At 41.9% G+C, this 23,815-nt stretch overlaps 4 protein-coding genes across 4 annotated transcripts; 2 read left to right on the top strand and 2 right to left on the bottom strand.

Moving 5' to 3' along the window:
* The first annotated feature begins 1,441 nt into the window (after nucleotides 1–1,441).
* Nucleotides 1,442–11,923, top strand: LOC128711550 (uncharacterized). The gene is made up of 9 exons (XM_053806430.1): nucleotides 1,442–2,345; nucleotides 3,209–4,325; nucleotides 5,026–5,207; nucleotides 9,128–9,773; nucleotides 9,876–10,071; nucleotides 10,742–11,099; nucleotides 11,166–11,542; nucleotides 11,617–11,763; nucleotides 11,840–11,923. Exons 1-9 carry the CDS (start codon nucleotides 1,442–1,444, stop codon nucleotides 11,921–11,923), a joined length of 4,011 nt encoding a protein of 1,336 aa, XP_053662405.1.
* Nucleotides 11,924–13,912: 1,989 nt separating this feature from the next.
* Nucleotides 13,913–15,376, bottom strand: LOC128711993 (dolichyl-diphosphooligosaccharide--protein glycosyltransferase subunit 1). Its single transcript, XM_053806886.1, has 2 exons — nucleotides 14,800–15,376; nucleotides 13,913–14,715 (listed from the first exon to the last, which is right to left on the bottom strand). The coding sequence occupies exons 1-2, from the start codon at nucleotides 15,374–15,376 to the stop codon at nucleotides 13,913–13,915; spliced, it is 1,380 nt and encodes a 459-aa protein (XP_053662861.1).
* An 801-nt stretch (nucleotides 15,377–16,177) lies between these two features.
* LOC128714524 (guanine nucleotide-binding protein subunit beta-like protein) lies at nucleotides 16,178–18,374 on the bottom strand. The gene is made up of 3 exons (XM_053809398.1): nucleotides 18,266–18,374; nucleotides 17,842–18,050; nucleotides 16,178–16,798 (listed from the first exon to the last, which is right to left on the bottom strand). Exons 1-3 carry the CDS (start codon nucleotides 18,372–18,374, stop codon nucleotides 16,178–16,180), a joined length of 939 nt encoding a protein of 312 aa, XP_053665373.1.
* Nucleotides 18,375–18,910: 536 nt separating this feature from the next.
* On the top strand, nucleotides 18,911–23,716 carry LOC128711831 (serine/threonine-protein phosphatase PP2A). The gene is made up of 5 exons (XM_053806717.1): nucleotides 18,911–19,080; nucleotides 22,558–22,767; nucleotides 22,836–23,189; nucleotides 23,267–23,457; nucleotides 23,550–23,716. Exons 1-5 carry the CDS (start codon nucleotides 18,979–18,981, stop codon nucleotides 23,620–23,622), a joined length of 930 nt encoding a protein of 309 aa, XP_053662692.1. The 5' UTR covers nucleotides 18,911–18,978; the 3' UTR covers nucleotides 23,623–23,716.
* Nucleotides 23,717–23,815: the final 99 nt, after the last annotated feature.

The raw sequence follows: 23,815 nt of genomic DNA, 5'->3' as shown, positions 1-23,815 counted from the left end.
CTTATAGTGTGTCAGTGCTTTATGGGGTGATTCTGTTTATGTGCGCGCGTATGTTATGTTGTACAATCCCCCCCTGTACATTCACCTTGCTTTTCGGAGAGAAAAAAAAGAGCAATCCCAAGTTCAGTTTCATTCGATTGTTATCAATTATGCATCAGCATCCCGTACGGAACAATAAAACATTTCTTATAGTATACATTGGATGTAACGACAACCATTACTTATCGAGTAAATAGACTTAAAGAGAAACACAGCAATTATCAAATCGTGAAAATGCGTTAAATTAATGGAAATGATTTGTTTGAAAAAGTAGCAAATACAAACATGAATCCTAGCAAAAATCTCGGAACTTATGAAAAACATACTAAGAGAGTAATCAAATATTGTTTGCTGATGTAGTCCTTCAGTTACTTTAGTAATATAATACTTTAACATCTCATAGCAATAATAATTAATATGTTTAAGGTCACTTTTGAACGATAACATAATGGAGCATTATGCACAAGGAAGAAGTACCCTGCTAAATATTGACCAAAATGATTAAAAGTGATTTTTTTTCGCATTTCACTTCACCCTCAACCACCGCCCATGTCGGGAGCAATAGTTTTAATATAAACATACGCTCGTCCCTATCCTGAACAATATTACGACCTGACCTCGCTGGGAAAGGTCCCGATGCAAAGGTGACACTCTCATCCCACTAGTGTGTGACCTAGTTTCGCTTGTTTACCGTCAATGTTACATTCTGGACATAAATTCCTATCACTCTACCTACTCTTATTGGCTTTTCCTTTACATGGTTGCTGATCATACTTATTCCGCGTACGTTAGACAATGTACGTAGCATTGGTAATAAACCTCATTATCATGAAGAAAAGAGGTATAAATTTGCCGAAGGCCTTTGAATAAACATCTGATTCCCACGCAGAAACAGTTATGTAGCGTCCTCATGAAATAAGCCGAGAGCGTAAAGTCTACAGGAAGGCAAGATTGTTATTTTTAAAAACCACTCCGGTGAGCAAACAAATATCATCCGAGGATTAATATTCAATGTCATTAGTTTTACATTTTATTGGTCCATTTCTAATTTATTAAAAGGTTACCATAATTATTTAATTAGAAAAAAGAAATCTTGAAAAATCCAATAAAAGTCGAATAAGATGTTTGTATTTGCTACAATTAAGAACAATTTTATGATTTTTTGAAACTAAATTAATTAACTAACAGCAATGTGATTTTAATGTTTTCTACTGATAGAAGTGCAACAAAAGTTGTATCATCGGAACATAGCAAATGTTATGATAGTGGAATACTAATATAAATGTTCCACCATAGTTATAGCTTATTAGAACAAGTTTAAAACCAAATAGTACGTTAAAACATTTGCTACTACGCTACGTAATAAACATAGTGACGGCACTTCGAGACGCAAACCATCATCATGTTTTCCTGTTGCCGTTGCGTAAATCCCAAATCTCCGAAGCTGAAGGAAAGATCTGCTTCCGGCAGAGGGGATAAGCAATCCGATTCGGACGATTCCCACGAGGAGGAGGAAAAGCAATCGACGAAGCAGAATGAAACGAACGCTAGTGCCTGTAAAATTTCGACTGTGGACAACCTCTCACAGGACGATGAGGAAATCAAGATAGAAATAATTGAAAGTTCCGATAATCTACAATCGTACTCGGGGTGTTCAGCGGCAACAACGGCCTTACTGAACGGTTCATCTCCCGAGCCGAAAAAGCCGGAAAAACATGAATCCGTTGTGCAACGGGACCATTCGCCACCGGCAGACATCCAGGAGTCGTGCAACAAGATCGACGATATTGATGAGAAAGCTACAGAAGATTCTACTGTTGATAATGTTGGAGCTGGTGCAGCTGGATCGACATCTTCGTCACCGGCTAGCAAAACGCTTTCCGGTACGGAACGCGGCCAAACGGATCAATCAGGCCAATCGTCGGGTATGGTTACCGAGATTGAGGCTAAGCTACCGAACGAGTACACCGATGCTGATTCGACCGGTGATGCGACCAACACCCCGCAAGAAATACCAACCACTGTCGGTGAGTTGGTGGAGCCACAGCAGGCGCAGGAAGCGGAAGTGGAAGATCGGAACGATCAGTTGCAGGAAAATGGTATAGTACCGTGTCCCCCTGATGAAGGTGAAAAGGCCACGAGCGGAAATCTTACCGTACAGAATGAACCCAAATCGTCTAATCATATACCATCGCGAGAGAACTCGAGTGAACTGACTCCTCCCTCGCATGATGACCAGAATTTATCGTCGTGTTTGGATGAAAATACTAACGAGCAGCAACCGAAGCAGCAGGAACTGCAGGATGGTAAGGATCAAAGCATCAGAATAACTGAAACGGAAAAAATGACGCCTAATTTGTGGGCACTTTATTGTGCTTGACAGCTCATGCTTAGAAGCTAACCGAGACAGCCATTAGCCCCCTCAAGTCCGTGCTAACGTTGTCCTTTTCGATGTGTGCCTGATCGCTTTTTTATGTCAATGTTGTCCTGTTTGGTACTTTTACATTTACTTCAATGATATGCCGGTTAGAGGTTTTATTCGGTACTGTATGGAAATGTCTTTTGAGACCTAACTTTTGTATTGAACTAAGCGAAAGTTATACAGTTTTATACAAGGATATCGTATGAATAGTCTCAAATGTGTAAAAATTTTACACTTAAATATATTAAGTCAAAATTGTTCGGTGCATAGTTATGCGTGGTACGCTATGCGCTTCATATTGGTTGTAAAGCTATGTTTCCAAATGTCACTGAAATACCTTACAAGTCAAGTATCCATTTACAAGGAAAAGGGGAGGAAATTTTTCATGAGTACAACGATCCGAATTGTTTCATTTTCTTCCTGGAATTTGTTCATTCGATGATAGGGCATGAATTTATTACATGTTTTAGCTTCAATTCATACCAGACGATAGGGATGTTTGTTGTTGATTGTATAATAGGAAACATTCTGTAAATGGAAATTCAAAAAATTGTTTCTTTTTGTATACGAGTGGTATTTGTACGAAAGAGAATTTTCAATTATTTGTTTGTATCACGCTCTTCTGGTAAAAATCGTACGGACAACGATTAGACAGCTTGTTGAAAGCTCATGCTATTTGCAATTGTACTTAAACGTAACAAATTGACGGTGATTTTATATTGATAATTTCGTGTGCCTTTCTATTAGATGAGTATGGAAAACGAGCTTTAATTGAAGAACCATCGCCCGAAAATGAACCGGTTGTGCACGAAGATAATCAATTACCACAGGAAGAGAAAATCAATGCCGATCATCAATCGTCAGACAACTTCCAGATCAATGATGAGCCTACAGCTAACACTGCCAACGTTCCGGAACCGGAACCATCTACCGATTCTTTACGACCTTCTCCACCATCAACGTCCGACGAAATGGCTGAGTTTGATGATGAGAAACAACATTTATCACCCGTAGCATCTAAGATGGAACGCCTTAAAAGTGAACCAAGCAATAGCGAAGAAACAATTGAGGAGACAATCGACGTGGAACGTTTCTTACCGCGTCAGGTCGATGATAGCAAGAGTGACGACGATAATCCGCTCAGTAGTTCAAGCGACGGAGGAGGAGGTAGCGTGAGTGGTACCGCTCCTGTTACCGTCCCGGTCGCTAACGAAGATGGGAATGAACCGCACGCTATGGATACCAAAGATGTGCCGTGCAAATTGTCCGGTGTCGCTGATGATGGCGATAAAATTGTCGATCCACCGGAGGAAGATACAGGCGGAACAGCGATATCACTGACTCCATCACCACCGGAAGCAGAACCTGTCGTTCTGACGCCTGAAAATGAAGACAACGATGCCGCTAGCAGCGGCAATAACAATGATCAGGTTTCGAAAAATTCGAGCGAAGAGCGCGAATCAAACAACGACGATACATCGACACTGTCGGAATCGGTCCCTAATACGACTACCAACGGCGGCAGTCCGTCTGGGATCGAGGGTGACAACAGCAGCAGCCGGAAAGAGTCGGTCAACAGTGACGACACGACGATCCGGACGCAGGTTTCCTTCCGCGAAAGCTGTCTCTCCCGGCGATCGTCGTCCAAGTCGTCGATCAAAAAGAAGGTAGCCTATAACGATAGTACGGAGGTGATTCCACCACCAGAGTATCCACCACCAGATGATGATGATTCGGTGTTTTCCGACTCGGTGCCCCCAAAATTGCCGCGAGGTGATATGTGCACACCGTACGCCACCAAACGGGGCTCACTGCCGGGCATGATAGCCCTGCCGGACTGGTTTGCCGAGGATCGATTGATGATGTTGGTATTCTGTTTATTGACAAAAATTAGTGCAACTTAAGTGGTCATTCCGTTATTTTTGACTTATTTACGTATTCGTTTCCTAGCGTTTCCGTGCATAGCGTTATTTCTTCATCCTGTTTGTATGGTTTTGATTCATTCAATGCTGTCTGTAGCGTATGATTCTGTTTGTTTCGTTGTTTTCTAAACTTGTCAGTTAAACTGTAATCGATTCGTGTGATTAAGCATACCTGTCGAGTGGGAGATGCATGACATGTTTAAAATGCTAAATATATAATCCACTCATTATCATCATCATCACATCAATTTATTTTTACGTCCATCGCTACACGCCACTCTCCATTTCATCATGTTCAGCTTAGATGTTGGCTTGATGACTCACGAAGCAAACATGTATCATTGCACAAACAATAACAATATTATAACTAATAGTGTCTTCATTAGTCGCGTTACTATTTAAATTTGCCCGAGTTTCACCAATAATGTACGTTCTGTAGTAGGAGCTGCTTCGTTGAATGTATCTATTGCTTCCAAAGATTATTTTGCAGGATGAGACCGCGAGAATCATCCCGGCTAGTTAGAGTAGTACCAATTTTCCAATCCTTCATTTCAACAAGTCAAGCACCAGGCGCTGTTTGGCTTTTTTCTTTATATGAATGCTATAAATTGTTCATTTGTTTTCTCGTGCACTGCCACTTAGGGAAGAGGGTGGCATTATGGAGCCACCCACTACGCCCATAGGACGCGATGAGCTGGCATTACGCAGGCATCGGTTTTTCTCGGAATTGCTCAACGCTGCCCATGCTGCTGTGGAGCATCGTGTTCGCTTTGATCCGCTGGGACCAGAAATTGCCAAGGTTCCGACGGAGGAGGAATCAGAGGGTATTACACAATAAAACGATATTTTCGCTTCTTGTTTGCTCTGTGTGTATCATGTTACTATGCTCTCTATCCCACCCACACGCATTATTTTTGCTTATGTTCATTCTACCTGGTGGGTGCGAATATACCATTTGGTGTTTTACGATAATTCGATTGATACTTCACTGACGTTTTACTTTTCCTTTTTTCTTTGTTTGTGTTCTTTTTTTAATAAGGTAAAGATAATTTTGGCGTGCATATGACACGTATCAGAAGTTGGCTAATTGCCAGTCAGCAAATAAGTAAATTTGTTTGTTGTGTTCACACTGCGGGGAGTGGTATACATATTGTGTTTTCGCGTGATAATTGCCACTCACCGAAGTGTTTTATTAGGCTGGTAATCTAACCATTGCGATAATCGATTCATTATCAACTTTTGACGCCTGGTTTGGTAACACAATTGATAAAATTTCATTATATCTTTGCTTTGTGTTTAATTAATCTTTTGAGAGGATTCATTCATATCATTCTTTTGAGAAGAGTCATTCATATGAATCTTGAGTGAAAAGTCAAAGTATTCATAAATTCTCACTGATTCATGGATCTTAAAAGACTATTGAATTCTTAATTAACTATAAATGTCCAACTTTCCATGAACACCCAAAGATCATTGAATTCTCTAAGATTCATAAATCCCCAATGTTCTTCAAAGATCCTTGAACACTCAATGAAATCATACTTTCACGTAATTTTTTTCAAATACTTAAATAATAACATTCTTATTAGCGGGTATATGGGTAAAGTGTTGGGTAAATCTGATTCCGATTCACGAATCTGAATGAATCCTCGAACTGACTGATCATCAATCTGAATCTCTATTGAATGATTCATGAATCCTCAGGAATAAATCTCTCCGCGAACAGGATATCAAAACTATTTTTATTTTTTTCGCTTCTGAAATAGGTTTTTTCATACAGATGTATAAGTATGTATATGTATAAATAAAATGATGTGTATAAATAAGTTTCAATATTTTAAAAGCAAAAACAATTAAAATTTTCAAATTCGGTTTCCCCAGAGATTCATGAAACTTTGATGATTCATGTATTTTTGAGGATCAATGATTTTTTTTAGAGTTGACTCCGAATTTGAATGACTCTTTGCAAAAAGATTAATTGAGCAAACGCTGATTTATTTGAAATATTCATTCAAATGCATGAATTTGAATCAGATTCACCGAGCACTGGTACACATTTTATTGATATCTAAAGCATCGGTAACGCTTTGCTTATAAATTGTAAGCTTGTGTCGATTTAGGTTGTTTTACCACAAACTGTTTCAAGAATGCTGAATTGAATTTCGAGAAAGTGTGACCACGAAAGATTTAAGATTAGACACACAACTCATCTTTTCCCTCCTATATTGACCTCACTTATCTAGCCTTCTCCAGCACATTACTCAATGAGTGCAATGATGGTGCCATTTCCTTTTACTTTTGATCTCATCCGTGCGAAATAAAAGCCAATGGAAGCAGCAATAAACCAAATAAAAATCAATGAATGGTGCAAGTGGATATTGTAGAGATGAAAGATGTATCGTAAAGTATGGGGCCACAAAAAAAACTACAATTAGCACAATTTCTTTGAATCGTCGTGGATCGAAATTGATCTTCATAAAAAAATAAATACTTTACAGAGTGTTAATGATTATTACGATTTCCACAATTTTGGAAGGAATTAAGGTGTTCAGGTTCATAATTTCGCCTCGGATAAGTGTGTGAGATAAAATTGTGACTTATTTTTATAAACACCTCACGTTCCCATGGTTCGTGTGAGTTTGTAGAGTTTATACAAATTTGAACCAAAAATAGCACACCCGATTTTTCATCAGTACCAATTCACCAATAGTACGCGTACGCAATGGGAGTATTTAATAATCGAGCGTCCTTTAGCGATTATGTGAACAGTTAAACGTACTTCATATTTATTTTATTTACTATTAATGTTTGAAAGTTTGTATTATGACAAGTAAATAATTTAACAAATTTCTCACCGGTTATTTAAGCATCAGTAAACACCGAATCGCAACATGCTCCTCTCTCACAAAAGCAACGTGGATGGCTGCAACTGTGTCATGAGGAGTTTGGCAGAATTACGCAGGTCCCATCAAAGCGACGTGTTGTTGTACACGATCGGTTCTCTCGCTTAGTTTGCTCCGTTGTGTATGCACCGATAAGAGGCCCCATTACCCTCGCGGTGCGTCCCTTTTGCGCGGTTCTACACATAATCTAAAACACCGTCCAAACATATGCAAACAGTACGCAAACACAGAACTGTTTCACTTCTACCACCGGGAGAGCTCCACGCGCTGAGCAGTCGCGCAACCGATCGCGCGCGATGATACGGTCAGTAACGAGGACGCGCGCGTGCTTCGTTAAGAGTTGTTGGGTGTTTTAATAGCGTTTTAAATTTAGTCCACATTTTGCATCCATTCCAACACCACCAAAGAGAGCGGGAGAACCACCCGCGCGCGTACTGTCGTCGGTAGAGCGCTACTGCACTGCTGGCGGTTTGAAAAACATAAGCACGATCTTATTGCCAAGATCCTCTTCTGCTCCTTTTCGGGGTCGGCTGCCGGGATTCTCCAAAACGCAAACGATATTTCAAAAACCAAAAAATGTGTGCTACCCGTGTTTTGGCACCCGCCTGTCCGCCGGGTGGAAATCCGAACAAGGCGGTGTAACTTTTGCAAAGTTGGGTGGTGATTTCTTCGCCCCAAAGAAAGGAGGAACGTGTTTGCGTCACAACATCGTACGTGATGCTGTTGTTTGTGAGTGAATCTGTTTCAAACAAACTTTTGGAAAACAGTTTACCACGCACGTGTGTGTGAAGGGAAGTTTTTTCCCCCACGTTAAGACCCTAGTGCTGTGTGACCGGGACCAACGATCGCGGACGAAAACCCCCGGTTGTGTAGTTGTATGCGGGCCCGGTTGTGCTTTTACTGGTGTTGAATGGGGCAAACTTTGAGCGCCTGTTTTGGGCGAACGCTGATCATACATGATGTGAAGACGTGCTCCAATCCAGGTAAAGCATTAACACGCCAGTTTACAAGTTGCCGTACGGCTGTTGGGTGGTGTTTTACTGGAAAAAAATTGTCATGTTTTGGTGCATAAGTTTGTGCTAGAGTGCAGTAAACAGTGATACAACCGGACGGACCCCTCTTTGGGACTATCGTGTGACGTAATGTAAACTGAGCACATTATAAATATACCCATTTACTCTTGCGGAAGTTTGATAACGTTTGTGGCACCTAAACTCGATTCGGATAAAAAGTTTTATCAAAGTTATCAGACCAGAAATAAGGGGCATTCATAATAGAATAGTTTGGCTTGAATAGTGAATAGTGTTGCTTGACCTACAATTTCAAGGGCCAAATTAATCGTGAGATCAAGGCCATTCTATAATAAGAATAGAGATGTGAAACATTAAAACAGGCGAGATGCTATTAGTTTACTTAACCCATACACACACACACGCACATATTAGTTTTACTCAACGATTGAGAATATTTTTGGCCAGCCAGATGAGTATGTAATCATCTTCATTCCTTGTGGAAAATCTTACTCCGTGATCCATTCCGGTTCCGCGTCGATCTCAGTTGAGGGGTATCCAATGGTTTTGCTATTGCGAGCTGGGAACGCTTTCAATAACATTGTTTTATGAATGTCATATCTATAAATAACGCGAAAAATATAAATTCCAGCTTTAATTGATTTTATTTCGTTAATTGAAAACGAATTTTTGAAGTTGAAATCAATCCACCATTTTACTTTCCGTTAAACTCGAAAATTTTTGTTTCTTCTTGTAATTTACATTTCTCTATTGCATTTAGTTCGAAAATAAAAGTAACGTTGTTTTGTTTTATCACAATGTCTTCCTCAGATTGTGATCCAGACCTGAAACCTTCGTCGGCTCGTGAGCTCGAGTGTTTGATAGATCGGCTAGAACGCATTGTAGATCGCCTTGAGCGTACCGTGTCCGCGCGCGAATTGGAAGAAACACGACGCATACTGAAAGACGCGTGTGTTGTCGGGAAGGCAGTGATCCGCTCCAACACCGGCACGAATACGGATTATCGAGCAGCCTCAACTGCACGCACCGCAGGTTTTAGCGCGAACGAAAGCACCGACCAGTGTGACGATTTACCGACGGTTCTGCCCTCGACGCCGCCACCATCGGCATCGTATCTGCATCAACAAGTGGACAGCTTAGAGAGCAGTCTGTTTCCCGAGTTTGTTGCGAACCAACCGGCAAAGGAACGTCACCAAGACCCAATCACTGTAATACAATTTCAAACACCTGATATATTAAACTATACTAATCCATTGACCATCCAAGAGCAAGGCACTGCAGTATTGTCATTCTCCTCCTCCTCGCAGCACGGCACCGTAGTGGAACAGGCGGGCAAGATGAGTATTAACGCTTACGAGGACATTATGCTCGGCTCATTCGCCAACTTTATTGCGCTGTCCGGTAAAATCGGAGGTGATGTGGCCACCCAGGCCCAGTTCGTCAAGGAAGCGTTTGAGTAAGTTTCCTTTCATCCGATCCATGGTCGTAAAATAATAAGGATATTGTAAAACATGTCTATGCTCACTGCTTGCTTGTACTTTTCCCTGCCTCATTGTAGTGCGCAGTTCGCGTTTCTGAAGGTGGCGGCTGCCTCGAGTGCACCATCGAATACGGATCTACAGAATTTGCTAAAACCTACCTCGGATAAGATTTCGACCATCCAAAGCTTCCGTGAGAAAAATCGAACCTCACCGTTCTTCAACCATCTGTCCGCGATCAGCGAAAGTATTCCGGCGCTCGGATGGGTCTGTGTGGTAAGTCAACCGGAAAGTCGCAAACTTTGTGCTCATTTAAAGTTTATTTTTTTACAGCTAGAACTTGAAATTTAAAAAAAAATGTATAAAGAATTCAATGTTAAAGTTTGTAGTTTGTCAAATGTAACGATGTTAAAGATATCGTTTGTTCTATTTCGATCGATGAATTGAAGACATTATATTGAAAAATAATATTTGCTATATATTTGCATCGTGGCTGTTCTTGATGAAGCTTCATCATTTTGTACCACCTCTGCTGCCACAGCTGGCCGTATGTCACAATATTAACCCCCAAGACGTTAATTGTTGGAGGTTTATTAGAATAATCTAGTGATTTGACGCAGCCCTGCAGGAAATAACCGAAAGATAAGCCGTTACTACATGTACCCATTACTTTTACATGTTGTTTTACATGTAAATTATTCATGATAATTTACCAGCGTGTGTTGGTAATGAAGAAAATATTATTTAAAGAATTTACATTGTGCTTGGTTTGATTAATCAATATCTATCTGGATATAGATAGATATATAGATTAATAGATTAATATAGATATATAGATTAATAATATCTATATCTATCTATAAACAACTTCATTGTAATATTGTTTTATGCATTTATGCCCACTTTGAAGCCTAATAACACATTTCTTTATTGCAATTCCTTTCAGGCACCTACGCCTGGTCCGTATGTAAAAGAGATGAACGACGCCGGCCAGTTCTACACGAACCGTGTGCTTAAAGATTGGAAAGAAAAGGACAGCACCCATGTCGAATGGGCCCGTGCTTGGATCCAAACCTTGACGGAACTGCAGCAGTACATCAAGCAGCATCACACGACCGGTTTGGTGTGGTCTGGCAAGGACAAACCCACCGTGGGTGGAGCCTCGGTTCCACCACCACCGCCGCCCGGTGGTCTTCCGCCACCACCACCAATGATGCCGCTAGGAGACCTTTCGGCCGGTGGTGTTGGTGACGATAGGAGCGCACTGTTTGCGCAAATTAATCAGGGTGCTGACATCACGAAAGGTTAACAATGAGCAACCGGAACAATTCTCCAGATTTTATATAGTAAGGATGTGATTTTTTTTCTAGGTTTGAAAAAGGTAACGTCAGATATGCAAACGCACAAAAACCCTGCCCTGCGATCGGGTCCTGCACCGTACAAGGCACCAGCAGGCGTGACGAACGGTACGAAATCGGTTGCTTCACCAGCGGTCGCCAAACCACCGACATTTACGCGCGATGGCAAGAAATGGCTGATCGAGTATCAGAAAAACAATGCGGGTCTTGTGGTGGAGAACGCCGAGATGAACAATGTCGTGTACATGTTCCGCTGTGAGGGTTCCACCCTACAGATCAAAGGCAAAATCAACAGCGTTGTGATGGATTCGTGCAAGAAGTGTTCACTGGTATTCGATTCGCTTGTCGCATCGGCAGAGTTCGTCAACTGTCAGAGCGTGCAGATGCAGGTGAGTGTTCGTCCCTTCACATACGCGGAGTGCTTTTAGATGTTGAATAATATTCGATGGGACATTTGCATCAGGTCCTCGGTAAAGTACCAACGATTTCGATTGACAAGACTGATGGCTGCCAGATGTACCTCTCGGCGGATTCGCTTAACGTTGAGATCATCAGTTCGAAATCATCCGAAATGAACGTGATGATTCCGAAAGGAAGCAGCGGAGATTACGTAAGCTTCATTGTTGTACATTGTGGTCCAATCGATCGCTTTTATCACCTACAACACTCCTTGTTATTCTCCACAGACCGAGCAACCGATTCCGGAGCAATTCAAAACAATAGTGAAGGGCGGTTCCCTAAACACTACCTGCGTGGAAAGTCTTGGTTAAGGAGCAAATCCAGCAAAACTAACGTGTAACTCCCGTTCTGGGATAGGAACAATCGAAAGGAACGAGAACCGGTCGTTGTGTCGTGTGTGGTGGTCGTTTTTCGCTGTGAGGTTTTGTGCGTGAAATATGTTTTTTTTATTGCATAATACTTTTCCGAGTACTTTTTTCATAAAAGCGGGAAAGGCAAAGTAAGAGTTAAATAGTAATTGCAGAAACAGTATCTAGAAATTACGTAAAAACGCGAACAAAAAGTATCCCAATATCTAAAATACATAATTTTAAAACCAGTACAGTAAACAAAAAAAAGAAATGCAATCAAGATTGTAACAGTAGTCGTTAGGATCGACGCAGAGTCGGCGTTGTGGATCCAGTTGAAAGGAGAAATAGTAGGAGTTTGTACAACATTTTATATAGCTAACAACAAGGTACATAAACGAATGCAACTGGAACCAACCATCTTCAACTAATCCAACCCAACGTACGAAGCACGAATCTGTTGTGTGCGCTTATCGATACAGTTCTATTCTGCAACCTTTTCGCGTGTCCTTTCATCTAAGCGTATTGTCTCCATCCTTGATTCTGCGGTGTGTGTGATGTTTTCGATTTTTATTATTATCTATCAACCTTATCACTATCATTTGACACGGGCGGACGTTAGTGTTTATTTTTTATTATTGTGACGATCAGAGAAGAAAAAGAAATGTGTAAAAATAATTGCTTCCCTTTTTATTATAGATTGTCCTCTACACGAGTTCGAAATGCATTTTACAAAATTATATCATCAAAAGTGGAAGGAAAAAAATGAATCACACTTGCTAAAAGAATTAATCACGATAGTCTGACCAAAACGATATACAATTCATTCAAGGACCTATGTCCATCGTTCATAAAGTTATTGGAACACAGCAAAGTCAACATAATAAAGAAGTGTAGCTATTCAAAGCTAAAACGAAAAGATGTATCAATTAACGAGTTTCTTTCATATACTAAGATATAGTACATGTTTCATTCTCATCTATTAGTTTTATTATTGTCCAGGATTGTGTTTGATTTAAAACTCTGCCTTCTTTTTCACCACTCATTGGTGTTTTTTCATGAATTTATGTCATAAATTATTTAATTGTTTTTAGGGTCTGAAGATCAGCTGAAGCAACCTTCACGTCCAAGTATGAAATATGGTGATCCGATACAGGTCTGTTACTCTCGTACCTAAAACTGTGAATAATCAACCTTCGGCATATCACATAAATTAATGAAAATCAGAAATGGCTTCGAATCATCTGCAAGAATGAGCCCAACGCCTACAGCAGCAATAGCGCCGTTACACAATCCGCTTAACCTGTAATTGATTAACTTATCTTGAGTCAAAAGTCAATAAAAGCTGGTTAGCAATTCGCACAAGGATGCTGGTTGCTAATCGGCCAAGTGAATACCCATCGAACGAAGGATGTTGTATATCGCTGACTAAATCATTTAGCTGGATTGAAAAGGAGTTTTAGAAAGACAATAAGTGATCGTAGAAACGATTCTAAAACCCACATGCGCTTTGATAATGCTTTCTTTAATTTGCAATATTTGCACTGTTGTCAAAAAGGGCATATTTAGGTATATTTATGTATTTATTTTTATTCGTCTACTTTGTTCAGAAAGCATGTAATGATGCACCACCTCGTAAACTGAACGTAATTGGGAATTTGTTGCTGATTGGTCGATTAGTTCACTCTGCAACGAAGTTAAGTCGTGCAGCACTAGTAGTGCTACCAGGTGATAAGATCAAACGCTGAAACACGTGAATTGTTACACCACCACGATTAAGTCTATCGATGGAGTGCTTTTTTCTGCAGAAAGGGTAAAGTAAAGATTGTAGCACATACGACCCCCGGACAACTTTCATTTGCAGTCCACCTCTCTGATAGTGCATCGAGAATGAATGAGAAAAAAAAGAAAGAAGAGGAAAGATAGTGGTGTGTCCTTGCTTCGCCACTTCACTTAATCCTTGTGCTGATGTGGCTCCTTCTCCTTGATAATGGAAAAGTCCAACCGCATCCAGACGATGACGAAAACGAACAGCACGTACAGGAAGCCCACTACCAGCAACGGTTCCTGCAGCATCATGACACGTGAAAAGTTATATTTTAGGTTGAAATCGTTAATGTGATTTTCAACTAGGTTGCGCTTGCTGAAGGAAATCACCGGACGTCCGAAGGTGTCCAGGTACGTGTAGTGCAACGAATCCGCATGTCGCTGAATGGAGTATGGCGCTATCAGCTTGATGTTGTTAGCCCCCTCGGGAAGAATGATCTTCGTCACGACTTCATCAATCACCATATCATCAAAGATGTGATCAACGACACGCATCTTCAGCAGGAAATTGTCTCCATTCTGGAATAGATACTCGAAGCTCGGTACGTTGTACCCGAGTGTGTAGTGTGTGCGCCAACCACCGAACAGAGGGAACCGTGGGCGAAGGTCCAGCTCGACAGCATCCTTCAGTGTGCGCAGAGCCGAGGTGGAAATGTTGCCGTTTGTGTCACGATAGTAAACACCGGTAGCCGAAGCTGGCAGAAGTGTTTTGTATGATTTCACGCTGGGTTGGTTCGAACGGGCATCCTTCTGGTAGTCGTAGCGTGAAAATGCACCCTTTAGAGTGGCACCCGAGTGCACGATGTCGATCGTCTCTTCCACGGCTATATTACCCCAGTGCGACACTTCTATCGTACGCTCCAGACGAGTCACGGTGAGGAATGGAGTGAAGTTTTCAAAGTGAATCGTCATAGGCTCGTGAGAGAACGCTGAAATTGATAACATAGAGGAAAGGAAACATAGTGGCTCCTGAGAACAGAATCATACAACACCACATCCCCCACATGTCATACCTGCCACGTTATCGTACGGACCGTACGTAATCGTGCTGTCCGATTGGGCGCTGGGCTTGAACTGGGTATAACTTTCCACATTGCGAGAGCTCAGATGTACCGTCGTTTTCTGTGTCACTGTTGGGTACGGTGAGTAAAAGTAAACGTTTCCAAAGTACTGCACAAGCTGCCGCTCGCTTTGGCCGATGGACGACGGGAACGGCTTGAGAGATTTCGTGAACACGGTTTCAATATACACCACCGGGTTCGATGCACCGGCCGGCAGGGTCATGCTGAACGTCACACCCTTCGGAGTGGTGGTTTCCGTGAGCTTCAGCTCCTTTTTCGCAGAATCTTTCGCCGAAATAAAGGACAATCTTTCGCGATCACTCTCGGGCACTAGGAAGAGGTAGGTACCGATGGGCTTTTTCGATTTGTGCTCCAGTGTTATTTTGTAGGAAATTTTCACCAATTGCGAAGTCAAATCTATCGTACGATCGACGGCTCTGTTTTCTATTTCCATGTCGATCGCTGCCTGCACGTATGCTCCTGCAAATACGGTTGTGAAGCAGCAAAGAAATAGCACCGCGTTTCCCATTTTCCACTTTAGAAAATGCGTGTTTCTGTGGCCCAATGTCCTATCCGGTTCACGCGAGCTGCTGCGGTGTCTTTTCCAGTTTATCAATTTGTGTGTTGCTGTGTCCCCAAAATGCCGCTCTCGGAATACAACTCCTAGTTGAATACTGTGGTTTGGATCAAGTCTGCCATTCACATGCAATAATTTGCGATTAAACGCTTCCAAGCCAGCTTAAAAGTTGGTAGTGGGACACGCAAACCAAATGTGATGTCTGTCAAACATGACGTGTTTTATTTGACGTAACTTGCGCGCTTCATATTGCCATGTTGGCCGCAAAAATGCAATGCAACCGACCACGCAAGGGAAACAAACCCAACTAATGCAGGGCTGGCGGTTTGGTCATTTAATGCCCACTAGTGTGCCATGAATACCATGATAGGCGGGTTCCAGTATTGTAAGCTAGATTTGAGCGACCCCATCAGCCCAGAAGCTCGTCTGGTTATGGAGTGTGCCAGCATATTCATTTTAGGTTTTTGTAACTATTGTGATACAGGTTACCCTAGCTCATGAATTAAGTGTCATAAATTATCTTTTATTCAATTAACTTACATTTCTAATATCCATAAGGGCATCGCTAATACTTATAGCAAAATATACAACTATCCCGCCAACCTACAGCAAAGAAACACAGATTAATTCAAATCTTTCCGTTTATTACGTTCTTTTACAAAGAAACATTACCATACAGTGCCCTTTCACATGAAAATTGAAAGAGCACCGTACAGTTCACCCACTGGACTCCGGTTGACAAACTTCGCCGTCTTAACGAGCAGAAACAGACACCTGCCAGACGCGGATGATGTTGTCGGAATAACCAGCATAGAGGGTCTGACCATCGGTAGACCAGGCAAGCGACAGACACTGTGGAGGATCTCCATTCTTGGCCGGCTTCAGCTCTTCGACCATCGTCTTGGAGGCAAGATCCCAGATCTTAATCGATGGTCCATAGGCAACGCAAAGCCAGTAACGGTTGGGCGAGAAGCACAGCGCGTTTATGACCTCGTTGTGCTCCAACGTGTGCAGATGCTTGCCATCGTTCAGATCCCACAGGAAGGCGCGGCAATCCTTGCCGCCCGACGTGCACAGCGAACCGTCCGGCGAGACGGACACCGAGTTGAGATAACCGTTGTGTCCAAGATGGTCAATCTTCAGCTTGCAGTTTGCCAGATTCCATACCTTCACAACACGATCCCAACCGGCCGACACAATAATAGGGTTGGTGTGGTTCGGCGAGAATCGCACACACGACACCCAGTCGGAGTGTCCATCCTCCTGGATGGTGTACTTACACTCGGCCAGAGTGTTCCACAGCTTGATCGTCTTGTCGCGTGATCCCGAGACAATTTGACGATTGTCTACCGAGAATGCAACCGAAAGGACATCCTGCAATGTGAAAACGGTATAATTAGCAATTTTGCAACACTAACGTAACGACGGGGGAGGTCTGTAATAATCCTCATTGCAACGTATCGATTTCAACTGAGATCGCTATCAAATGTAAGAAACATCTTTACAATGCATCATGGTTCTGTCTCTCAACAAGAGTTTAGCCCCATATCTACCAAGGATGGTTTAAACGGGAAAGGTGTACTCCATCGAGAGATTGTTTTATCTTGCACGTTCTTTAAATTAACGCCATACAATTCACGAAATTGTTTCAGAACAGTATGGAGCTGGGATGTGCGATGCTTCTGGTTCAGCAGCAGCATGAAGACAGAGAGTCGCATTAGTTAAGATGGTTCGTATAGCAGATCTCGTTGCAATTTGATTCTTAGAACTAAATCATTGCGATCATTTCGTGATCGCAGTGTAATTATCGTTTTACGCATATCTGTCGTGAATATCTTATATTACTATTATCTTCAAAATGAATGGCATTTGTTGGCGCTGTTTTTTTTCATCCCAACCATCAAATGCCGTCCTATTAAGATAATAATTATGTGTGTGTGTATAGATACTTGGAGGAGGCCATGTACCTCAAAACCACATACACATTTCACGATTCCCTCACCGTTACGGGTGTTAACGCCTCAGTACATCCCAGGGTCAGCTACTTATACGATCCGCACAGACGGTAGTAACACATCAATTCTTCTGCCACGCATTGGCGCTTTCAACCGAACTCATATATCTTCTGCCTCGCAAAGGCTCAGTAATGTACCAGAAATCCGTATCCTTAGGCCATTTGAAAGAAATTCATGCATTTGCCGATTGGCAAACAATTCATCGAATTTCCACAATCCAGAAACAATGCATAAGGCGAACATTTTCAAGAATTTCTTAGAAAAATGTGTCATTATGCATCGATCAAAGGCCACAGTTAATTTCACAGTGCTTGCACGATTAACACTGTTCTGGTATAACACACGCGAAATTCCCATTGCCTGCCCGCTGGCAAGCGAAATTCAGTAACATAATGGTCACACCTTGGTATGGTCTTCGAAACGGCGGGTCGATTGGCCTGCTGCCAAATCCCACAGTCGAAGGGTTTTGTCCCACGATCCGGACAGAGCATAGTTGCCGTCGGACGACAGCACTACGTCCGAGATGAAATGCGAGTGTCCGTACAGACGCTTTTGCGGAATGCCGTAGCTCAATTCATCACGAGTCAGCTTCCACACGATGAGAGTTTTGTCTGCAACGAAATATTGAGGTTAGAAAACATAGCAACGCTGACCAGGACACAACACGGGGAAATCAGAAAAATCACAAATTGTGATTTGATCCTTTAACTAAGTGGAAAAGAGCGCTAGGAACATGTTCTTTCCCACGCTGTAATAAATAATTGCGACGCCGCATGTTCCCGAAACAAGTCCACTTTTAGAGGTTACATTCATCCGCAATACTCACCGCGAGATGAGGACAGAATCATATCAGGATACTTCGGATTGGTTGCAATTTGGGTGACCCATCCGGAATGGCCAAGAAGCTGGCCGCGCAGCTGCAGTGTTTCAGTCATTTTTAGTTCGTTTCACTTATTACACACTTTCTTAAGCGAATCGATCTCGCGGTCAGCGAAATTCACGTGCGGCTCGCTTGCAAGATGGCGAAAAAAGAACGTGGAACGGTGATTTGCCGATGGCAGTGATGACAGCGCTGGTGGATAACGTCTTACCCATCAGACGTTAGCCACAATGTTCGCTTCCACAGACCATTTGAGTTTTTTTTTTCATACCAAATTCAAAATTCAATTCATTTATGTTTCTCACATTTTTGAACAAATATATTTCGTGTACGCTATTTTCACTATCAGTTAGCTAAATAAGCTGTCCAAAAACCTAAAAGCTGCAACTTTTTCAACCATCCACAGTTCAGCAGTTTTCAAACTGCGGGAAGCTGTCATTTAGTTTCGGCACAGTGTGTCATATATACACCAACCTTGCCCTAAGATGCTGTAAGGCAAAACGCAGCGTCGGCCATTTTGTTAGAAAGAAGTGTGCTTCACAGTCGAGAAGATCCGAAATTCGCATGAATTTCGGAACAAACACAGGCCAATCAATTGCAAACTAGTGTGAAAACGTGTGATTAGGACACTTCTGACCGATTGCAGCATACCGAATAGGATGGAGGATAAGGCTATGCTAAAAGATTTAGACCAATGGATCGAACAACTGAACGAGTGCAAACAATTGACCGAATCGCAAGTGAAAATTCTATGTGATAAGGTAGGCAGCCCCGGACGACGGATGATGACGATGGGCAGTAGTGGACGCGGTGATCCATTGGATTGGTGTGGAATGAAGTGTCGAAACGAAGCAAAAAATAGTCATGACCAATCCTGAGATGGCAGTGATCTAATATCGCCAAATGTATGAGCGGCTGAGTTATGCTAGCTAAAAAGTGGTCGCCAAACGCAATTTCTTGTCTGTATTCAGTGCGGTCATTGCCGCTTTCGCTTGGCGGTGTCGATAATTCAGTGTTGCGGTGCGTGGAACGATCGTTTGCATGAGCAGAGCGACGTTATTTTATTGTGTTGACGAATGCAATATCGAATGTAAAAAGCCAAGAAAGTGTCAAGAATCCGCATAAAATCCAATCGTGTCCTTCAGAGATCAAGAACTTCCACCAGCCGCAAAAAAAAGAAAAGAAAGCCCCCGAGCAGTAGAGCAAGCAGGATGGATAGAAAGATCGATAGCAGAAATAAGCAAAGCCGACAAACACCTGAGCGAGATGTCGGTGCAAAGAATCAGAGTGAGAAAGAGAGCAAGAGAGAGCGCTGGAAAAGTTTTGCAACTTAACGGCACCCTATATACGCGGCTTGCGGAAGTCCTGCCGTAACGTATAAAATAGGCACTGAAACGACATTTTTTACGCAACATTTCCATCTTTGTTTTATAAACGTTGACCGTTTAGTTCGTTTTTCAGATAATTTTTTTTTGCGAACCAATTCCATGCTAGAACTAATGCGAAGGAATGCTCAGTCGGATGCGTGAAATGTGTCGTGCGTCGTGTGTGTGAGTGTTTGTGAGGGCGTATGTTACTGCCATTGTCGCGTCATACTCTTCCATCAAAATTGCTCTATTGGTCACGAGTTAAGCGAAAAAAATGAACTTTTTAAACGAACGCACTGCCACTGCAGTGTGTCGATAGCGAAGAAACAGAAAGATGATTAATAGTTCTTCTCTGTGCGTATGGACAATGTTATAAGCCGTAAAATACTATTACGCACACAGGCTCACTTAGTGAATCTACGGTCAATGAGTCATGATTGTGCAGCCGATGGTACAAGTCGATGATGATGATGACGGCGAATGATAGGGAAGGATGGACATGTGTTTGTGTGCGTAATGCATTAACACCGTACGCATTGTTAAAAGCCGTACATTTAAAACACATATTGTCAATGTTGGGAAAGTTTCGAATTTCATTAAAATATTTGCAACATCCCCCAATTAACCAGCCAGCAAGGTTTTATAAAGTTCAAATAGCAGAAACCAAGTGAATTCGTGTAGCCAATTCGAATGGTTTCATCGCTTTATCTTATCTGGGTGATTTAAATGTGTTAATTCCTCACGCCACTGTACTAAATGTGGATAAAAGTGGACACTTTGCAATGGATTCACAATAGTTGATGATAAGTATGATAAGTTTCAAATCAAAAAGATAAACGACGCAAAAAATGATGTATTGATTGTTGTAAAATATGTAAGGATGTAATTGAGTTACATCGTTAGGGCGATTCGATGGTGTATTGGTATTGGCTCCGGTCTTGACACGATAGGTCCGGTCCAAAATCCCATCCGGACCAATCCTCCGTACGCAGGAGTCACTATCCGGTTACGGTTAAATAAATCGCTTTGTTACTTCGTACAGATGATAAAGCCAAAGTTGGCAGTCCTAGACCTCTTGAGGTTGTTGTGCTGATAAAGAAAAAAGTAATTATCTTACACGCACATACATGCTCTCGCTCCCTTACACTTGGATTTGTGCAGAAACCCTTTCTTGCGTTTAAATGTAATATTAAGATATAATACGACCGATCGATCGGGCGGGTAGTTGGAGAAAATAGGTTTGGAAAATCTAATTGCGTCTGTACGAATTTCAGCTATAACACAACTTAAAACCAGAAAAACACATACGGTCAAACCTGCGTCTGGCAATCCTTCAAGCCTGTTAAAGTCTATTTTTAGGGTAAATAATCCACGTCGTTTCTACCGCCGTTGGTCATCGCATCCCGGTCTGTACTGTGTGATGTAGAATTTAGATGGGCAGGCGGCACAGCGACCGGGAAATCGCGTTCAAACTAAACTTCTCACGGGGACATCCATTGCATCGGTTCAAGATCTTGGCACTGGCACACTAAAAGAATACGCTTCCGTTCTATACCGATACCGACGATGATGCAGTACGACGCACCTTTCTTCCTGTTACTACCTTGGTCCTCTGAAGGTCTGCGGTTCCGCTGAAGCCGGTTGAATGAACGATCTTCCGCTACTTCCGCTTGTAGTAGGAGCGTGTTAAGGGACTGCACTAAGATTAGTAGCTTAATTTTCCCTGACCGCGAGGACACGGTGCACACGTACATTGCGGGAAATGGTCGTGTTTTACTTGATGACCGATCACGGTGTGCTGTAGCAGTAGGAACCTTTTGTTACTGCTCCCACGATGAAAAAGAATAATCGTTCCGGTCGGTAGGATTTACAATGAGGTTGGAAAAGGTTGCACTTTCGATACACACCCCTTTCATAGTATGTTTTCCTTCCCGCGTACGCAATTCGGCAGCGAAGGATCACAGATTTGATGTGAATGCCAGTTCAAATGTCATTGGCAAGTTGCCTTGGCGCTAAAGGCCCCTCTAAAACCAGATAGTACCGACTAGTATTTGCACTGCTGTGCAACATTCTGCTGTGGGTATAATTGTGCTTGGGCGAGAGATCTGGCAGTCATTCATCAAGTCTGTAAATAGTCTGTGACAACAAAACAGACAGACAAACATACGGATCTGGCGGTGGTGAATGAATGACTGAATAGTATATTTATATTATTTCTTTCATTCACATCTATCGGTTTATCGGTTTATCAAACAAATAATTCAGCTAAGATCGAAAAATGGAAATTAATATTAATAATTATGCGTCCCGATTGGTCATATATGATGGGAAGACCTGTTTATATTTTCTTAAAGGGATATGATTGTTGCTTAAGTGGTATCAATACCTTGTAACGATCCATTTAAGTATTACTGTATTCAATTTTTGCTACTTCACAACATTGTTTATCATTTTATGTACTATTCGTTGCAAATTTTACATGTGTGTTTAATGTGATGTATTTTATTTTATGGTTGAAGTTTGCAAGTGCGTGTATTCTACTACATCTTAATCGATGAAGGTCGAATATGCGTAAAGTAAATATTTATACGCAAAAGATACATTGCTTGTCATTACCGACATGATTCACGGTTGTGTCTTTTGTTGTTATCAGGCTGTTTGTCATTGTTAATATCTTATCTAGTGCCAATTGTCGTAAATTCGACTAAAAGTGTTGTTGTATAAATCGCAACTAAGAAGTAATAATTTCAACAGTTTACATACGGGAGATAATATTGATCGCCAAATTGTAATATTGGGAGATTACTTTGGTTTTCAAATGTCATGTAAAAGTTTTTTCATTAACTTAATCTTTATTGATAACTTTTCCAGGCAAAGGAAATACTATCGAAGGAGTCTAACGTACAGGAGGTGAAATGTCCGGTTACAGTATGTGGAGACGTGCATGGCCAGTTCCACGATCTGATGGAGCTGTTTCGGATAGGTGGACGGTCACCGGACACTAACTATCTGTTCATGGGAGATTATGTCGATCGTGGCTATTATTCGGTAGAGACCGTTACTTTGTTGGTGGCATTGAAGGTAATTGCGGCAAATGGTAAACTCATGTGACAAAATAGTATAATTATTTTACTTCCATCTTCCTACAGGTACGATATCGTGAAAGAATAACTATCCTGCGCGGTAATCACGAGTCGCGACAGATTACGCAAGTGTACGGTTTCTACGACGAATGTCTGCGGAAGTACGGCAATCCGAACGTATGGAAGTTCTTTACGGATTTGTTTGACTACTTGCCGCTGACGGCCCTGGTCGATGGACAGATCTTTTGCCTGCATGGAGGGCTTAGTCCTTCGATTGATACGCTTGATCACATTCGAGCACTCGATAGACTTCAGGAGGTGCCACACGAAGGACCGATGTGCGATCTGCTGTGGTCCGATCCGGATGACCGAGGTGGCTGGGGTATATCGCCCCGAGGAGCAGGCTACACATTTGGACAGGTATGGAACCCGGTGATGAGAAAAAGTTGGTAAACGCGAGTATATTAACGATTTGCTTCTATTGTTATCCTTTTCAGGACATTTCGGAACTGTTCAATCACACAAACGGGCTGACATTAGTATCAAGAGCACATCAGTTAGTAATGGAAGGATACAATTGGTGCCACGATCGCAATGTTGTCACAATTTTCTCCGCACCGAACTACTGCTACCGTTGTGGCAATCAGGCAGCATTGATGGAACTGGACGATGCACTAAAATTTTCATTGTAAGTATTCTCACCCATTTGCAAAGCCTTGTGCATCCCAAATGTTTGTTTATTTTTGCTGATTTCCGTTTTCTTTCCTTCAATCGCTCCAGCCTACAATTTGATCCAGCTCCACGTCGTGGCGAACCACATGTGACCAGAAGAACGCCGGATTATTTCCTTTAAGAACAATATCCTTATTATATGATGCTGAAAAATAGCACGAGTAAACAAATTAAGCAGGTACACACAACATTAAGAGAGACAGGCCAACGGAAGCTGCATCCATAAAATAGAAGAAACAAAATCGGCAAACATGTTTGATTGAAAGGAACAGAGATGTGTGGTCCAGCACAGCAAATTGACCGAACAAAATAGT

The sequence above is a fragment of the Anopheles marshallii genome, chromosome 3 (assembly GCF_943734725.1).
Source record: "Anopheles marshallii chromosome 3, idAnoMarsDA_429_01, whole genome shotgun sequence".
Taxonomy (NCBI): Eukaryota; Metazoa; Arthropoda; class Insecta; order Diptera; family Culicidae; genus Anopheles; species Anopheles marshallii.
Note: the sequence above shows the minus strand (reverse complement) of the source record. Positions and strands in the feature narration are given on the sequence as shown.

Excerpts from the sequence above, each read along its gene's own strand:
- LOC128711550 (XM_053806430.1), top strand. The coding sequence starts at position 1,442 with ATGTTTTCCTGTTGCCGTTGCGTAAATCCCAAATCTCCGAAGCTGAAG. Across the intron at positions 10,072-10,741 it reads CGCTCGGATGGGTCTGTGTG|GCACCTACGCCTGGTCCGTA; the intron begins GTAAGTCAACCG and ends AATTCCTTTCAG. Across the intron at positions 11,764-11,839 it reads AAGGAAGCAGCGGAGATTAC|ACCGAGCAACCGATTCCGGA; the intron begins GTAAGCTTCATT and ends TATTCTCCACAG.
- LOC128711993 (XM_053806886.1), bottom strand. The coding sequence starts at position 15,376 with ATGGGAAACGCGGTGCTATTTCTTTGCTGCTTCACAACCGTATTTGCA. Across the intron at positions 14,716-14,799 it reads TCCGTACGATAACGTGGCAG|CGTTCTCTCACGAGCCTATG; the intron begins GTATGACATGTG and ends TATCAATTTCAG.
- LOC128714524 (XM_053809398.1), bottom strand. The coding sequence starts at position 18,374 with ATGACTGAAACACTGCAGCTGCGCGGCCAGCTTCTTGGCCATTCCGGA. Across the intron at positions 18,051-18,265 it reads GATTCTGTCCTCATCTCGCG|ACAAAACTCTCATCGTGTGG; the intron begins GTGAGTATTGCG and ends ATTTCGTTGCAG. Across the intron at positions 16,799-17,841 it reads GTTTCGAAGACCATACCAAG|GATGTCCTTTCGGTTGCATT; the intron begins GTGTGACCATTA and ends TTCACATTGCAG.
- LOC128711831 (XM_053806717.1), top strand. The coding sequence starts at position 18,979 with ATGGAGGATAAGGCTATGCTAAAAGATTTAGACCAATGGATCGAACAA. Across the intron at positions 22,768-22,835 it reads CTTTGTTGGTGGCATTGAAG|GTACGATATCGTGAAAGAAT; the intron begins GTAATTGCGGCA and ends ATCTTCCTACAG. Across the intron at positions 23,190-23,266 it reads CAGGCTACACATTTGGACAG|GACATTTCGGAACTGTTCAA; the intron begins GTATGGAACCCG and ends TATCCTTTTCAG.